Here is an 18,924-nt window from a genome sequence, read left to right as displayed (position 1 = left end):
TCCCAGCCCATCTGCCGCCCGAGTAGGTTCAGGGTTTGGGTGTTTGACCGATCCAAAAGCAATACTGTGAAAGGACTTTAGTTTGCTGTGGTGAAAAGATGACCCCTATTTCTAATAAGGATCTTAAAATAATAATGAAATGTACGAAAATGTGCAAATTAAAGCTGTCGCACACTCACTGATCTCCTGATGTCAAAGCGCGCTAATTTCCTGTGCACCTGCGCAAACCACTTGCGGAAGATGAATGTGGCCTTGGAATCTGGAACTTGTTCAATGAAGGACCGGCTGGCGTGGCTGCGGTCCATACATTGTGCAGACCACAAACTTTAAGTAAAGGTTTTAATGAATATATATTACTTATTTTGCAATCGCAGCCGTTACAGATAGACTATAAAATAATTGAAAATTCAAATTTTAAGTCACAATAAGGGATTTAAAGTCATGACACAATGATTTATTATATCATGATTACATATTTTGGTTTTATGGAAATGAAACTCATCATGATAAGTCTCAATGTTGACTTGCTGTACTTTCTTGTTTCCTATAGGAATGGTCTCTAGAAGATTTGATAATCTTTCTTGTGGCATCATAGACAATTTCAATAAATTGTGTTTTGAGAATTTATGTTCGCCATTGATGACTGGTAGTGACAAAGCTAGCTTTTTCCCCTGATAGCTACACAAATTTTCAGCAATGTGTCTGTTAAATTATTACTCTAAATAATTCAGAGTACTTTGAAGTGAGAATGTAGATAAAACACTACTGCAGTTTAATAAGGTAATTTCTATACCAATGACATTTCCATAACAAATATTGTATTTCATGTAACAAATTAATATCTAACAATGTTAATATAATGTAAAGTTCTCTAATAACTCTAATTTGTCTATGTGATATATGTAGGTGATGATGGCAAGTAAATATTGGTTATTACACAGAAATTTCTTGGGGATAAATGGGAGGACTTTGGCACACCATTTAGTATAGAATATAAAAAGCAGATGGTGAGGGCAGCCCCGGTGGTTCAGCAGTTTAGTGCGGCCTTCAGCCCAGGGTGTGATCCTGGAGACCCGGAATCAAGTCCTGCGCGGAGCTCCCTGCATGGAGCCTGCTTCTCCCTCTGTGTGTCTCTGCCTCTCTCTCTCTCTCTCTCTCTCTCTGTGTCTCTCATGAATAAATAAAATCTTAAAAAAAAAATAAAAAGCAGATGGTGAGTTACAATGTCAAACTCAAATTTAGCCAGTGCTCTAATTTCAGTAGAGACATACTTTAAGATACTTCCTCATCAGTAAGAAAGGCAGTTCTTTACTTAGAAGGACAGTTTATTTTTTTTATTTTTTTTTAAATTTTTTTATTTATTCATGATAGTCACACACATAGAGAGAGGCAGAGACACAGGCAGAGGGAGAAGCAGGCTCCATGCACTGGAAGCCCGATGTGGGATTCGATCCTGGGTCTCCAGGATCGTGCCCTGGGCCAAAGGCAGGCGCTAAACCGCTGCGCCACCCAGGGATCCCGAAGGACAGTTTATTTTATTTTATTTTATTATTATTATTATTTTTTTTTATTTTTTTAGGACAGTTTATTTTAGAAGTTAGGTCAATAAGACCTTTGGTTTTCAAACTTTTTTTTTTTTGTAAACTAAGTCATATATATATTCTCAGAAGAAAAAATAATTCATCAGAAACTTCTTATAATTAACATAAAAAAGCCCATCTTTGAAGCCTACAAAATTATAAAAATTAATACATAAAAATGTTTTAAATAATAAAGATGTCTATGATATGAATGGCATCCTCTCCAAAGAGGCCCCTTGGGTAAGGCCTCACATCAAGACCCTCTTTGCTAAAAAAAAAAAAGACCCCCTTTGCTGATGACGGAGAACCTGCAAGTTGTAAGAAGAGAACATGTCCCTAAAAAATGAGGGTGGATGGTGGACATATCTCTCTGGGGAATGCCCCAATGCATTGGCGAATGTACATTGAGGAAGTCTTATCTGAATACTTGGTATCACTTAAAACCATTGTCACCTATCACAGCCTATACTTGAAATTCTAGTCTGAATCTAGCAGTGATTCAATGACTTCCCCGATCTGACCATGAGTTTACTTATCTGAACAACAGGGAACCAACAAGATTGTTCTGAGGATTAGTGGGATTCTGTGTGACGGGTAGGTACAGTAGCTACATAGGAGGCTGACTGTGAACCAGAGCTCTAGACCTCAGAGTCTATGGTGAGATTTCATGAACTGTTGATATCTTTTCCTTATTTAAAAAGATTCAAAACTTCAATTAAAAAAGATTCAACAATTCTAGCTCAAAAATAAGGAAAAATGTATATTTTAAGAAGCAGGCAGGTGTGTTGTCTAATTTGTATTGTATGTTAACTTTGTTGATGCATTTATCAAACTTCTAAAAATTTTACAAGCTTCTAAGTAAATGTAGATTTAGATGGCCTATAAAATGTAAAGTCTTCATTATGTTTTATTAAACTATTTTTGATAAGTTTTATAATATTGCTTCCATCTCCCAGAATTAACAATTATAACTCTATTGACATATTTGGTTTATATTTATTTAGAAAAATTAAAACATTACATAAAAGTAAACTCCCTACTACCTCCTATCCTGTTCCTCCTCCCCATGTTCTTCCCACAAGAAACCACTATAATGAATTTGGGGTATATAGCCTTATAGTCCATTCTTATATTTTTATAGTAATTACTTATGTATTCATGAGTAATGTAGATGATTGCACTTGTTTGTTTTAAAATTTTTCAGAAATGGTATGATAATTTATGTTTTATTCTGCAGTTTGCTCTTTTTACTCAAAGTTGTATGTTTTTTAGGTCTTTCAGTATTAAAAAAATAAGTCTTTGAGTTTTGAAAATGGGCTTGAAATATATTTGAGTTCCTTCAGCATTTTTGCCTTTTTGGTCTCCGTTTATTTATTTATTTAAATTTTTAAAAAAGATTTTGTTTATTTTTGAGAGAGATAAGAGTGAGAGAGTGCATGTGCACATGCGCGCGCGCGCACACACACACACACACACACACACACACACACCACAAGAGTGGGGTGGGGAGGGGCAGAGGGAGAGAGAGGCAGACTCCCTGACAAGCAGGGAGCCCAAAGCAGGGCTCAGTGCCAGGACCTCAGGATCATGACCTGTGCCGAAGGCAGGTGCTTAGCCGACTGAGCCACCCAGGTGCTCCAGTGTCCTTTTTTTTAAAAAAAAGTTTTTAAATTATCACCAACTTTTAGTAAAATTGGAGCTACATGTTTCATTTTTTCTTGAACCATTAAGAGGGAGTTGCTGACATCGTGTCCCATTACTCCTGAATATTTTGATACGTATCTTACAAGGACATTCCTCATTATGAGCACAATACAGCCATCAAAATCCAGAAATTGGCACTGACACATTAGTGCTATCTAATCTTCAGACTCCACTCAAGTCCCACCGATTCTCCCAATATTGTCCTTCTGAGCAAAAGGGTTCAGTCCAAATTCTTGCACTGCATGTATTTGTCATGACATGCATCCTTAATCAGAGTCTCATGGACTCGGAGTTTCCTATTTTATTTGGTGGATTGCAATTGATTATCTTCTTTTGCTAACGTGATCAATACTGTTGCTTAAATTGTCCTAGTTGGGTCAGTGGGCATTTCTTTAGCTGGCTTCTGTGTACTTTTGACATGTCTCCTTTATCACTGGAGCATTTTGTCTTTTTTTTTTTTTTTTTGGCTGGACAACCAGATGTTCCAGTCTCATCCCATACTTTCCCTACCCTCGCCTTGAAATCAGCCCTTTACCCAAGGCTTCAGCCTTGGTTTCTTTTAGAAGAGAATGGTATTTAGGAACTAGAATGTGAGTGTGAGGTGTGAGTGTTGGTATCTGGTTATAGCTGCTCCGGGGCCATCTTAGTGGATAGAGCTGGGGAATCTCTGTATGTGTGTGTGTATGTGTATTTACATAGATATGTGTGCCTATATTTGCATATCTGTGCACACATACATAGACACATCCATCTCCATACACATATACAAACACATGAACATTCCAACTATATTTAGTTCTCTATCTCTGTGTACTGAGAACCAAGAGTTCATGATACCTCCAATTCCAGTCCAACATCACAGTCTCCTTCTAGTCTTCTCTCTTTCCATATTTGTAATTTCCCTTGCCAACACTGAGAAAGTTGACTCCCATGATCTTTTATATGTTTATTTATGTGAGCAATACCTTTGTAAATATCCATTCTCTCAATGCCAGTCTCTCACCAAGTCCCCATGTGGAGGCTCTGACTACTTACTCTCCCCCACACATGGGTGCTCCCTGGTCCCTCTTTGGGAATGGATACCCAGTGTCTGCTTTTACAAGGTTGTGAAATGATTTCTCCATTTTTTTCCCTAAAAGCTGGATTGTTTTACCTTTCATATTTAGATTTACTAATTCATCTGGAATTGATATATTTTTAAAGGTTTTATTATTTATTTGGGAGAAAGAGAAAGTGGGGGGGGGCATGAGCAAGGGGAGAGGGAGAAGCAGACTCACCACTGAACAAGGAGCCAGATGTGGAGCTTGATCTCAGAACCCTAGGATCATGACCTGAGCCGAAGGCAGATGCTTAACCGACTCAGCCACTGAGGTGCCCCTGGAATTGATCTTTATATAGAGTGTGAGGTAGGTGTCAACATCTATTTTTAAAATTATGGCTATCTGTTTGACCCACCATTTATTGTAAAGAATATAATTACCCATAAAAGTTATATGCTTTATATTAAAATGTATTTTTCTTATATGTGCTCTCATTCTACCATTTTGACCCTAAATTTCTTCATTGCCAAGTTGCTCAAGTCAAGTAAGATGATTATTTGCTTACCTAGAACTTAGAATTAGGTAAAAGGGAGAGTATAACACAATTTCCTTTAGACTTCCAAAATGGGGAAAAGCTCATTCTCCTGGTCCTCTGAGATTCTTGCGGCTCTTCGGCTGCTGTTAAGCCTTCAGTGTCTTCTACAACACTCAGATTTTCAATATTTAGAAATGAAATGTCACTGATGAACAGAAAAATCTGGCAAATTATGCATTATACTTGCTGGAGCCTACCTGTCACTGTTCCTGCTCCTGTAACACTGAATGAATCATTATCTCATTTAAAATTGATAAACAAAGTTTATAATCAGAACACTGACTCTGAGGGATGTTAACTTTCCTCCCTCCCCAGTGTATTTATTTCTCCAATAATTAAGCTTTTGGTGAAGTATTTTTACTTATACTTACTGGTATTGAGAATTGTGGAATTTTATGAAGAAAATAATTTTCTAGATTGGTATAGGAGAAAACTGAAACATGGGAAGGTTTAGGAACTTTTGAAAAGCTCTGTAACTGGTCAGTGACAGACTTCCTGATTCTGACACACTGGTTTTGCCCAAATCAGTTTATTTTAATGTTTTTTCCCTCTATAATACATTATGGTTTTATGAGATAGGACAACATTTCATCTAAATTTTATAAAAGTATAGAAGAAGTATAAATATAATTAATGCTAGAACTCAAAGTTCCTATTTCCTGATGTGATATCACAGTTCACCTGTCCTTTCTCAGTGGGGTGAGACTGTTTCTATCTCATCTGACCTTATAGACAGTGGAGCATATTCTATCAGGAGATGTGCTATCTCGGGTCACATGTCTCTGTTGATTCAACAACTTTCCTGAAAATGTATGATTATTTTTTTTTTAATTGTGAAATTCATTGCTAAAGGACAGAATTAGAATCTGTACTGACAATGAAAAAAGTCTGTGAGTCACAGTATTTCAAAATCTTCAAATGGTAGCTCCTCCTAGAGGATCCGCTTTCACCTGTTGATTAACAGCTGAAGATTCAAGAATCTGGAACAGATTCAGGAGAACTGCACAAACACAAGCTAGTCAAATCTTTTCTTAGCAATCCATTACCAGACTAAAATACTTCTTGTTTTTTTTAGCCTTGGAAGATCTTGTTTTAAGCCTGAGATCACAAGGCTATCAACCATAGCTGAGATCTACAGTAGTGTGAAAAAGTGATCAAACTTCTCCCAAGATATAACACATTTGGGTAATTTCCATAGGACAAGCACGTTGGTCAGAGGGAGGAGACACCACAGAGGAGGTCTACTGTGTGGAGTGGGCCATTGACAGCTCAAGGGATTGCTCCAAATGTGAACACCTCCACTCTGCCTCCTCTAAGTTTCTTTTAGTGTTGATTTTAGCCTGATTTCATCTGTACAGAATGAAGCCCACAACTCACTAAGAATGGCCACTAGCTTCTGTTCTCAGGAAGTTGGTTGCCATTTTAAGAGGACTTATTGGTTGTGGTAAGCTGGGGACACTGTGGAAATGGGGTTGACCTAACTCTGAGAAGTTTGGTGTGCTAAAGGGGTAGACGTAGGTCACTATCAAGGTAGCTTGAGAAGGAATAGTTGTTAGGGAAAGAGATATTATTATATCTCGTATAGTACTTGAGCACCCTCACAGACTGGGAAGAGTCAGTGACAAGGGCAGCGTGGGAAGAATAAGTTGGGAAGACAACTTGAGGAATAAAGTAATGAGCATGATTTGGACCAAGAAGAAGACAGAAAACCAACAGTCTCTTTGAACATGGGAAGCTTTGGCCATTTTGTACAGATGATATGGAGATTTCCTCCTCCTGACAGAGGCCAATGATGGGGAATGAATGCCCTTTCTCTGGAAAAAGGCCCTGAGGGCAGATCAGCCCTCTGTGAAGCTTGCTGAGGATGAATAGGTATTTATTGGTTTGGGCAAATTTAGAGGTAGCGGTCTCTGTATCCTGCTCTAGACTGAGGAGTCTGATTCAGCCTGTACAACTCTGAATATACTAAGAACCACTGAATATACTAAGAAACTTCACAGGGGTGGATTATGTGGTATGTAAACTATATATCAATAAGGCTATTATTTTTTAAAAGAACACAACATAAATATGTATTTGTCACAAGTCTGTTAAATAGATTCTTAAGATTAGAAATGGTTAGGACCAAAAGAAACAACATGGGTAAGAAGGGGCGCCAGGGTGGCTCAGTCAGATAAGCATCTGACTCGGGTTCAGCTCAGGTTGTAATTTCAGGGTCATGATCTCAGGGTTGTGAGATGGAGCCCTATGTAGGGCTCATGCTGGGTGTGTAGCTTGCTTAAGATTCCTTTCTCTCTCTCTGCCTCTTTGTCCCCTCTCTCTCTTAAAAAAATAACATAAATAGAAATGTTCCTCCTTGTTCAGATGATTCATAAATTCCTTTTCTGGAAAGTGCTTGATCAATGCTAAAATAATAGCAATATCCAATGCTCTTGCTATGTACCAAGCAATAACCCCAGTGTTTTACATGTATGAACTCATTCGATCTTCACAGCTGCCCTGCGAGGAAAGGATTATTTTTCTTCCCATTTTACAGACAAGGAAACTGAAACACCAAGAGGTTTCTCCTATAGTTAACGGTGGAGACAGAATTTGAAGCTGAGTCATCTGGTTTTAGAATCCATGCTCTTGAATACCTGTCTCTGCTGCTTCATGTGATTTCTGCACAAGGGATGTAATAGCTTTTAAGTTTAGGATGATTATAAAGCTTTCATGAGGGACGCCTGGGTGGCTCAGTGGTTGAGTGTCTGCCTTTGACCCAGGGCATGATCCCGGAATCTGGGATCGAGTCCCATATCGGGCTCCTTGCAGGGAGCCTGCTTCTCCCTTGGCCTGTGTCTCTGCCTCTCTCTCTCTGTCTCTCATGAATACATAAATAAAATCTTAAAAAAAAAAATAAAGCTTTCATGGGACAACAGAGCCCTCAGTAAGCTTTGTAAAAATTATCTCCTAGATTTCACTTCAATATAACTGACTCCAGGTATTAGAACTTGGTGATTATGAAAATGAGCTCTGGACACTGGCAAAGCTGAACCCAAACTAGCTCTGCTATCTTCTAGATGTAAGCTATAGAGAAATCATAAAATCTTGCCAGACCACAGTTTTGTCAACCATGAAATGAGGATGATTATCCCTACTTTACAGGGTTGTTCTAAGGCTTAAATTAAAATAACTCATAAAAAATATCTGACACATTTCCAACTAAGTAATGTGTAAACCCCTAAAAACTATTATGATGTATACTTTTCACTATTTAATCCCAGGTTCAAAATGGTGTTTTATGCCTTTTAAATATTCTTTGGTGTCAAAAATCAAGAGCCAATTAAATGAGCACAGCTATATCAAGCCAGAAGATTCAAGAACTAGATACCTATTCCTGATGGTCCCAGGAGAGTTGACATTTCACACTGAGATGGATCAAATACATGAAGTTCGTTGGAACTTCTCTTCATGTGAAGAGGGTAAATTTATTTTTTTAAAGATTTACTGGGATGCCTGTGTGGCTCAGCAGTTGGGCGTCTGCCTTTGGCTCAGGGCATGATCCTGGAGTCTCGGGATCCAGTCCCACGTTGGGCTCCCTGCATGGAGCCTGCTTCTCCTTCTGTCTGTGTCTCTGCCTCTGTCTCTGTGTCTCTCATGAATAAATAAATAAAATATTTTTAAAAAATTTACTTATTTATTTAAGAGAGAGGAGTGTATGTATGTGTGTATGAGAGAGTGGAAGGGCAGAGGAAGAGAGCAGATTCTCCACAGAGTGGGGAGCCAGATAAGGGGTTCAATTCTAGGACCCTGAGATCATGATCTGAGCTAAAGATGCTTAACTGACTGAGCCAGCCAGGTGCCCCTGAGGAAGGTAATTTTATTTATTTATTTTTATTTTATTTAATTAAATTCAATTTGCTAATATATAGTATAATCCCCAGTGCTCATCACGTCATACCTCCTTAATGCCTGTCACCCAGTTATCCCATCCCCTTACCCACCTCCCTTTCTGCAACTCTTTGTTTCCCAGAGCCAGGAGTCTCATGATTTGTCTTCCTCTAATTTTTCCCCATTCAGTTTCCCCGCCTTCCCTTATGGTTCACTTACTATTTCTTATATTCTATATATGAGTGAAACCATATGATAATTATCTTTCTCTGATTGACTTATTTCACTCAGCATAATACCTTCCAGTTCCATCCATGTTGATGTAAATGGTAGATGTTCATCCTTTCTGATGGCTGAGTAATATTCCATTGTGTGTGCATTTATTTATATACTTATTTAAATATATATAATTTATTTATAAAAATTACATACGTATTACATTACATATATGTAATAATGTATAATAGATTACATTATATATATAAATATAAATTACACCTTCTTTATCCATTCATCTGTCGAAGGACATCTTGGCTTGAGGAGGGTAATTTTAAAAGCTTGAGTTCATGCAACCTGACTGCACCAAAGACTCATGGCAATATTTGTTACACCCAATGGTAAGTTCAAAGCAGTTCTTATATATTTTAAGAATTTAGAAGACTAACAGAATTAAGGTTGACCCTAAGTAAAAATTTTGGTTTCTCAATCATAGGCAAAGAATGACAGCAACGACTAAAACTTTAGTTATAATTTTGTAGCTATAGAGAGGACGAAGGTCCCATTATTGACTATATGCATTTTATTTGAGTGTGTAGATTTTTAACTGAATGCTTATAAAGTTCATGACATAATACCAGTCACATTTATACATTATTTCTAATTCTTATGATTATGCCAAATAAATATTTTACAGATGAGGTGAAGTATCAGAGAACTTAACTTTTGTACAAGACCACACAATTAGAAAAGAAAAATTTAAACTCACTAATATTCCCTAGTAATAAGTAATATGTTTTGGAAATCTTTAAATCTATGAATTCTAAACACTATTATAATTCTTTCTCTCTGTAATTTTATTTATATCAGAATTAACTTGTAGTCCATGTTTGTTCTCTTTATAATAAAAATCATCTCTCACATAAGTACTAGGTAATGTGGAATAATAAAAATATTAAGTAATGATTTTATTAAGTAATGAGTAAATAAGGAGATTGTCACAGAATGTGCTCTGAATAAGGATCTAGATTCTTTTTTTAAAAAAAAGATTTTATTTATTTGTTTGAGAGAGAGAGAGCATGCAAGCGAGAGAGCACAAGTGGAGTGAGGGGCAGAGGGAGGAGCAGGCTCCCCTGCCAAGCAGGGATCAAGTGAGACTTGATCCCAGGACTCCAGGATCATGACCTGAGCCAAAAGCAGATGCCCAATCGATTGAGCCACCAGTGCCCCAGGATCTGGATTCTAACTGCAGGTCTGCCGCAGGGCTTTAACACCTTAATCTTCAGAACAAGGGAGATAGACTGGACAATCTTTGGGACTTTACCAGGCCAAACAGTCCAGACTTGCACTTGACATTGTGTTTATCATGTTAACCAGCTGGCTATCCCATTCAGTGAGAGCATGCTATCCACGTGGCTAGGTTCTTGATTCAATTTAGAAGTTTCATTCTGTTCCAAGGGTCATGGACACCACCTCTGACTCATGTCATAGCTTCTAGCTGAAGGCAAGCAAGGAATGTGGATTTCTTATGGCAAATTCGGGGGGTGGGGCAAAATGGCAGAAGAGTAGGGTCCCCAGGTCACCTGTTCCCACCAACTTACCTAGATAACTTTCAAATCATCCTGAAAACCTATGAATTCGGCCTGAGATTTAAAGAGAGAACAGCTGGAATGCTACAGAGAGAAGAGTTTGTGCTTCTAACAAGGTAGGGAGACGGAAAAAAAAAATAAAAAAGAATCCAGTGGGGGATGGACCCCCAAGAGGAGCCGGGCTAAGGCCGGGCAGCGAGATCCTCCAGGACAGGAAAGCCCAGTCCCGGAGAAGCAGGAACTTTAACAGTCTTCTTATGGCAAATTCATTTGCTCTGTTGAAAGTACACATTAATGGTATCTTCACATAGCAAAGGAAACATACTATTTTTAAAGTGGTCCTTGCCAATGCAGCTCCTTTAGTGTGCAAGAACCAGAAGGAGTCTAGCATCAGAAAGAAGGGGGTCACATACTTTCAGGAATGAAAAGTTTTGTAACATGAAGTAGTGCTCTGCAAGGGTCATGGTTGGGAGCTTCGGGAACTCAGCAGCAACTGGAGCCCAGATGCATAAAAAGGCAGGCCTGAGCCACTAGTGCATCCATGGGCATGATTGTGCCTAAAGCAGGCTCTTCTTCTATGTGACATTAGTTGCATCGCCTCAGTGGTTTTGTGAACCAGAGATATGTGCACACCTTGGCACATACACATATGATGGCCAATACACACTCCTGTGTTTTTCAACCCCTATCCTGCAGACAAAGAGACAGAATGGGGATTTATCCTCATGAGAGGTAGTTCTCAAACTCACAACATGGTTTTGCTTTTGGTGCAGAAATAATAACTTGCCTATACTCTCTCACCACTGAAATATTGAATAAATGAATGAATGGAATAATTTTTATCTCCAAGTATTTGGCATTTTGTATGATCTTAATTTAAAATCCATTTGTGCTTAATATTTATGATATAGGTAGCAATTAGGTTTTGAGAGCAGATATTGCATTCATCTTTGAATAATGGACAAGGGAATTGTGCCTTGGATTTTCATAAATTAAAACATGCTGACATGCCTTATTTCTAGAGAAAGGAAAACATGCTGTTGGACATTCTCTGCATATTTAGACAAAGTTTTCAATTAATTAAAAAGGTAATGTTGGTATCTGATTTTATGTTCTTCTGAAATGAGTGTTTGATAATATTACTAGAAAATTTGAAAGGAAATAATTATAAGCAACCACTTCTTCTAAGTGCTTTGTTTTAAAATGAAGCCCACGAAGCATTCTAGTTGGCTTTAAAACATCCATTTGTAAATGTACACAAATGTAAATGTATTCAAAAGTCCTATAAAACATCTCTTACTTGGTAGGTTTTCAAGTAAATATTTACTGAGTGCTCTCCAAAATGAATAAACTTGAGAGGATTGTCTTGAAATGGTCATTTAGAGAAGATAAATGGTTTATTTACTTGAATTATCTAAACATTCTTTTTTTGAATCGCCCATTTTATGCTTATGGTTCAGATGGCGCAGCATAAATAGTAAAAGAACATCAGGTTCTGATGGCATGATCATTAAGAGTAACGGTTAAAGTTGCAGTTATCTAGGATGGAAATAAAATCCGTTCAAAGGTCAACTTGACAAATTTTGGCGACTACAGTTGTTAATAGAAGAGACCCAGAGTCACATTCTGTTTATCTTGGAGTGTTCCCATGTTGGACAAACTGGAGATTATCTTACGTAGAGATGAGTAAACTGTCCGTGTGTCACATTAACCACTGTTTTACTCTGCTTACACAGGTGCAAGCATATGTGAAAACTAGGACTGGTTTTTATTCAATCATTCATCTTATTGATAGAGAGCGTAGCAACCCTATCCTGTGTTTACTCTGAAAACAAACAAACAAACAAACAAACTTGCAATTTAGTTAATCATGAGTCCAAAGTTCATAGATGCCCAGTTTTTAATCTTAGTGGATAATTTCATTGATCATTGTTGACTTTAATAAGCTTGTAAATAGGAACACAGTGATTAGTTTTTTTACTAAGAAAATATGTTATTCTGTGAGCTAAATCAAAACTGGTCGGCACTCTTTCTTCATGGCATGAATTCCTATGTAGAATCTGGTGTGAACTATTGAGAGACAAAATACTGATATAGGGGGACATATTGCTGTCTCATTTTTTAAAAGTTTTAATTCCTTTTCATTTTAACAATGCTATTCTTATTTTGTACTATATGTATTTAAAAAAATTTCCAATTGCATTCATTTCTTTTTTATCTAGGTTTTATTTTAATTTTAGTTAACATATAGTGTTATATCAGTTTCAGGTGTACACTATAGTCATTCAACAATTCCGTACATCACCCAGTGCTCATCATGATAGGTGAACTCCTTAATTCCCCGTCACCTATTTAACCCATCCCCTACTTGCTCCCTTCAGATTGTACTCTATAATTAAGAGTTTGTTTCTTACTTTCTCTCTGTCTCCCATTTTTTCCATTTGCTTGCTTGCTTTTTTTAATTTTATTTATTCATGAGAGAAACAGAGAGAGAGAGGCAGAGACACAGGCAGAAGGAGAAGCAGGTTCCCTATGGGAACCTGATGCAAGTCCTGCATCAGGTTCATGACCCCGGGTTCATGACCTGAGCCAAAGGCAGACATTCAACCACCGAGCCACCCAGGTGTCCCTGCTTGTTTGTTTTGTTTCTTAAGTTCCACATATGTGTGAAATCATATAGTATTTGTCTCTCTCTGACTGACTTATTTTGTCTAGCATTATACTCTCTAGTTCTATCCATGTCATTGCTGATGCAAGATTTCATTCTTTTTTTTAAGGCTGAATAGTATTACATAATATAATATAATATAATATAATATAATATAATATAATATAATCACATCTTCTTTATCCATTCATCAGTCTATGTGTATTTGGGCTCTTTCCATAATTTGGCTATAGTTGATAATGCTGCTATAAGGCTTGGGGTGCATGTATCCCTTCAAATCAGTATTTTTGTGTCCTTTGGGTAAATATCTAGTAGTGTAATTGCTGGGTTATAGGGTAGCTCTATTTTTAACTTTGTGAGGAAACTCCATACTGTTTTCCACAGTGGCAGCATCAGTTTGCATTCCCACCAACAGTGTAAGAGGGTTCCCCTTTCTCTTCATCCTGGCCAACACCTGTTGTTTCCTGTCTTGTTAATTTTAGCCATTCTGACTGGTGTAAGGTGATATTTCAGGGTAGTTTTGATTTGTGTTTCCTTGATGGTGAGTGATGTTGAGCATCTTTTCTTGTGTCTGTTAGCCATCTGTGTATCTTCTTTGTAAAAATGTCTATTCGTGTCTTCTGCCCATTTTTAAACTGGATTATTTGTTTTTTGGCGTGTTCAGTTTTAGAAGTTCTTTATATATTTTGGATTCTAGCACTTTATCAGATATTTTATTTGTAAATATCTCTTCCCATTCCAAAGGCTGCCATTTAGTTTTGTTGATTGTTTCCTATGCTGTGCAGGAGCTTTTTATTCTGATGTAGTCCCAATAGTTTAAGTTTGCTTTTGTTTCTCTTGCCTCAGGAGATGTATCTAGTAGGAAGTTGTTCCACCCAATGTCAAAGAGGTTACTACCTTGTTCTCCTGGTTTGATGGTTTGAGTTCTCAAATTTAGGTCTTTCATCCATTTTGAGTTCATTTTTGTGTATGGTGTAAGAAAGTAGTCTAGTTTCACTCTTTTGCATGTTGCTGCCCAGTTTCCCCAACACCATTTGTTAAAGAGACTGTCTTTTTCCCATTGAATATTCTTTCCTGCTTTGTCAAAGATTACTTGACCATATAATTGTGGGTTTATTTTTGAGTTTTCTATTCTGTTCTATTGATCTATGTATGAGTACTGTCCTGTTTTGATGATCACAGCTTTGTAATATATCTTGAAGTCCAGAATTGTGATGCCTTCTCCTATGCTTTTCTATTTCAAGATTGCTTTGGCTATTAGGGGTTTTTTTGTGGTTCCATAAAAATTTTAGGATGGTTTGTTTTTGCTCTGTGAAAACTGCTGTTGGTGTTTTGATAGGGATTGCATTAAATGTGTAGATTGTTTTGGGTAGTATAGATATTGTTAAAATATGTGTTAAAATATGTGTTCTTCCAATCCATGAGCATGGAATGTCTTTCCATTCCTTTGTGTCATCTTCAATCTCTTCTGTCAGTGTTTTATAGTTTTCAGAGTATAGGTCTTTCACCTCCTTGGTTAGGTTTATCCCTAGGTATCTTACTATTTTTGGTGCAATTATAAATGGGATTGTTTTCTTAATTTCTTTTTCTGCTGCTTCATTATTGGTGTACAGAAATGCAACAGATTTCTGTGCTTTGATTTTGTATCCTTTGACTTCACTGAATTCATTTATCAGTGCTAGCAGTTTTTGGTGGAGTCTTTAGGAGTTTATCTATATGTATATTATTGCATTCATTTCTTTTTTTTAATATTTTATTTATTTATTTATTCATGAGAAACACACAGAGAGAGAGAGGCAGAGACACAGGCAGAGGGAGAAGCAGGCCCCACACAGGGAGCCCGACGTGGGACTCGATCCTGGGTCTCTAGGATCAGGCTCTGGGCTGAAGGCGGCACCAAACTGCTGAGCCATCCAGGCTGCCCTGCATTCATTTCTTTTTTAAAAGATTTTATTTATTTATTCATGAGAGATAGAGAAAGAGGCAGAGACACAGGCAGAGGGAGAAGCAGGCTCCCTGTAGGAGCCCAATGTGGGACCTGATCCCAGACACCCTAAACCGAAGGCAGACACTCAACTACTGAACCACCCAGGTGTCCCTATTACATTCATTTCTATTTATTAATTCTCTACATGTTGAAATTTCTAGATTTAATTGTCGAAAGAATAATTTTTATGAAATATAATGAACTTACAACTTCAGGGCATGCTTCCCAAGCCTTGGTCACATAGTCTGAATTACCAGATTTAAGCCATATCTCTCTCAAATTTCAGATTAGGACTATACTATTTTTTTTAAACTGCACTACCCTTTTTCAAGTTCATTATTAAACATGTGAACTTAAGCTGTTCATTATTATTCTACTATATACTAAAATACAGCCTAATTAATGTACAACATAATGTTTAATGTACACTTTTATCATGAATCTTTCATTCTTAATTTAATCACTTTTTAGTACAATACGCATATCCTTAGCTGTGCTTCCTGACCCTGGTTGAGATGTTGTTTTATCTTTTACAGATAATCCCTAGCAGACTTCCACTGGAAAGGGCTGTGAGATGTGAGAGAGGGAACAGCTCTGGAGATTAAATACTTCTTGAACAGTTTATACTTGCTTCTCCCAATCGTCACTCCACCCTTATCCTCTCGCCCAGAAATGCTGGTGCTGTTAATTTCCACACCTTTGCAAGATTCCAGAGGGTGGATTGGGTTGGTTTTCAGTTTTCCCCACTGCTGCTTTGGCTTTCAGTGTTTTTGTGTTTTCTAAATCAGTTACCATTTATTTTCTCTCTGGCTTCCAAACCTTTAATTTTATGTCCTTCCCAGAACAAAATATTTTGAAATAACATCTGAACAAAAATTATAATCTATTTTTGGTACACCCATATCTTTGATCCTAAGTTTTTTCTTTATTTTATTTTAATGCCTCTGTTAATGAATCTGTTCTGGTGCAAGGGGCTCCAGTTGCAATCTATAACGCCTAAGGGGCCAGGTAGGTGTTGTGGCTCCTCTCACTAGATCAAATGCTTATACAGGTCAGAAATAATTACTTAAGTTTGGGGGAATCCCAGAGCAATACAATGTGTGCCCTATTTTCCATTTGGGACAATGGGAGATTACCTGCTTCAGGCCCATAGGGGAGGGTATAGATGTAGAGGGTAGGGTAATAGGGTAGAGATGATGTTGTGACCAGGGGGTGAGACCAAGGGCCTGAGACAGGCCCTACCTCCCCACCTCCACACCCTCCCAATTTCCCATGGTCTCTATGTGGAGGGGACAGTTTCAGAATTTTCCCATGTACCCCCAGTGAGGAGCCCCGGAAGTAGGTAAGACATGCAAGGTAGGGGCATTGCCACGTGGCCACTAAAGTGAGAGGTGAAGTGACAAGACAGAGCCAGGGGCCAGACGGAGTTCAGGTCTGAGATGCAAAGGACCCTTGAGTCCAGGGGAGGCTGAGCTGAGACTTCTGGAGATGATGCTGGAGGTGGGTTTGTTGCCTGCTTCCAACCATGTGGAAAAAATAGACCACAAGTGAAGCCATGGATTTTAGCAGTGGATACAGTAGGATCCAGGGAGACTAGCAGCCCCTCTCTTTCTCGGAAGGGCCCTAAGACTGTCTCCTCTTGGAGATGCTATCTTGAGAGGGAAGAGGCAGCAGTGGTGAAATTTTGAGCATAAAGAAACACCCGTGAGCGAGGTCTGAGCCTTGTATTGATTGAATATTTTGTCTGAAAGAAACATTTATAAAATGCAAGAGACCATTTCAAAGCACAAGAAACTGTTTTTATGGGAAAGGGACTGAATTATCTTTAATTAGCAAATTTAAATGTCCCTCCTATCAGCAGAAATTGTGGGCTCAAAAGAAAGAGTGAAGGAATTATAAAAACTAAAGAAGCCACATTTTTTCTTAAAATACCTAAGTTGTTAATGTACATGTCGAGATATGGTTGGGCCCTCTTGTTGGAATGTTGATTTTCTTTGAATTCATCGAGTGCCACTTCATTAGGTATTTTAAAAATATTTTATGTGTTTATTATGTATGTTGCATCTGGTGGTATAATTGTTTGAATATGAAACTAGAGCAACCTAGGGAATTTCTTTCTGACATGCAGTATAGTAGTTAAAACAGGTAACAGACAATTGCAGGTTGTGTTAGAATATAAGATTGTCATTTGGTATTTACTACATTCGCAAAATCAGCTTGTTAAGGAAAGATCATGAGACTCCCCCAAATATCTCGATGTCATAGCATAAATATAAATGGTGGAGTATGACATACAAAAAAAATATTGCTTTAAATGTCATTAAGTTATTGCTAGCCCCAGAGAGAAAAAGAGCTGTAAAAAAAACATAGCTAAATGAATGTTTCCACATACATTTATAGCAGGCATTTGTCTCGCACTCCTTTTCTTCAGTAACAATAAGATAAATGTCTAAAAGCCTTGGTTTTAGATTTGGAGTCAACAGATTGCTCTACGTCTGCCCAAAGCCATCGATGTGTTCCTGTGTACGTGCATGTGAGTGTGCGCGTGCTCAGGGGTGTGTAAGGCTTCATTAAGCTTTGGGATAAAGAGTAACTGTGTCGTAGCCCTCTGGGGGCCTCGTGCGAGCTCTTGCATGAGTTTCGCAGTACAGCTCCCCCTCCACGAAGAAGTAGCCCTTTTGTTTGAGGTTGAGGTTGCAATCAGCACACACGAAGCACTCCGGATGCCGGTACTTATCCCGCGCCTTCACAACAGCACCACTGTTGAGAAAGAGGAGATGAAGTGAAAAAACACAAAGCCCCAAACATGATACAGGGGGAGACAACACTGCAGATAAGGCAGGTGTTATCTGTTTCACACTCAGGAAACAGGCTCCAGCTGTAAACCCAGCACAGCTGTGAAATCAATGCAATTGTCAGGGAGACCCCGGGACAACCATAGTAACACATCTGGTGTCGCTCTCTGATGTCACCCTGTGAATATGTCTCAGAATTTTCAAACAAGTCGTTTCTATAAAAGTTATAGGATCTTCCTTCATGATCTTTGCCCATTGTTTCTTTGAAAGAGGAAAACATGGTATAGACAAGGCAAAACCTCTGCAAAGGATTTTGATTTTGACCAAGCTTGCCTACATGACCAAACAGCCCTCTGATTGCCTTCTGTCTTGGTGGTACTAGCCTCTATTCTTTGGAGCACAGAGAAAACAGGTCAAAGAGCAGAGATGGAATTTCCATGGGTGGGTGGACTCGCCTCTACTGTCAAAGCAGTTCACCCCAACATAGAGGCAGTGATTGCTTTGGGTACCATCATGAACAATTGTGTTTTATGAGATCCTCTTTGCTTCTGAGCTTGCTGTCCTCATTCTTTCTTTCTGTGTCACATTCCCCTCCTTGCTCTAACCAGGCCTATCTCCCCTGCCCTTCTGGGATAAATCCTGGATAATTGGACAGCTGGTGCCTCAGTGCGTGAGCTAATCGTAGAGGAACAGAGTAAAGGCTGGAAGAAGTGGCCATGTGGGGCATTTGCAGTAGAGAGATTGAAACGATCTAGTTCACTTGAAGATTCAAACTAGCAAGGGTGGCTTTTCAAACATAAGGGCCCTTGAAATGTAAGCTGACTGTATTTAAAAAAAATTATATTTCAATATTTGTGCAGCTTAAGAAACCAAGTAAAGA

At 38.2% G+C, this 18,924-nt stretch overlaps 1 protein-coding gene across 3 annotated transcripts in view; it reads right to left on the bottom strand.

The window, feature by feature from the left end:
- Positions 1-16,959: 16,959 nt before the first annotated feature.
- The window catches only part of PDLIM3 (PDZ and LIM domain 3), a 29,981-nt gene continuing 28,016 nt past the window's right edge, over positions 16,960-18,924 (bottom strand). For all 3 annotated transcript variants that reach the window (XM_025471781.3, XM_025471780.3, XM_025471782.3), the window contains one exon: positions 16,960-18,009. In XM_025471781.3, coding sequence (XP_025327566.1) covers positions 17,820-18,009 — 190 coding nt within the window. In that variant the 3' untranslated portion in view covers positions 16,960-17,819. The remainder of the gene's footprint in view (positions 18,010-18,924) is intronic.

The sequence above is a fragment of the Canis lupus genome, chromosome 16 (genome assembly GCF_003254725.2).
Source record: "Canis lupus dingo isolate Sandy chromosome 16, ASM325472v2, whole genome shotgun sequence".
Lineage (NCBI taxonomy): Eukaryota > Metazoa > Chordata > Mammalia > Carnivora > Canidae > Canis > Canis lupus.
Note: the sequence above shows the minus strand (reverse complement) of the source record. Positions and strands in the feature narration are given on the sequence as shown.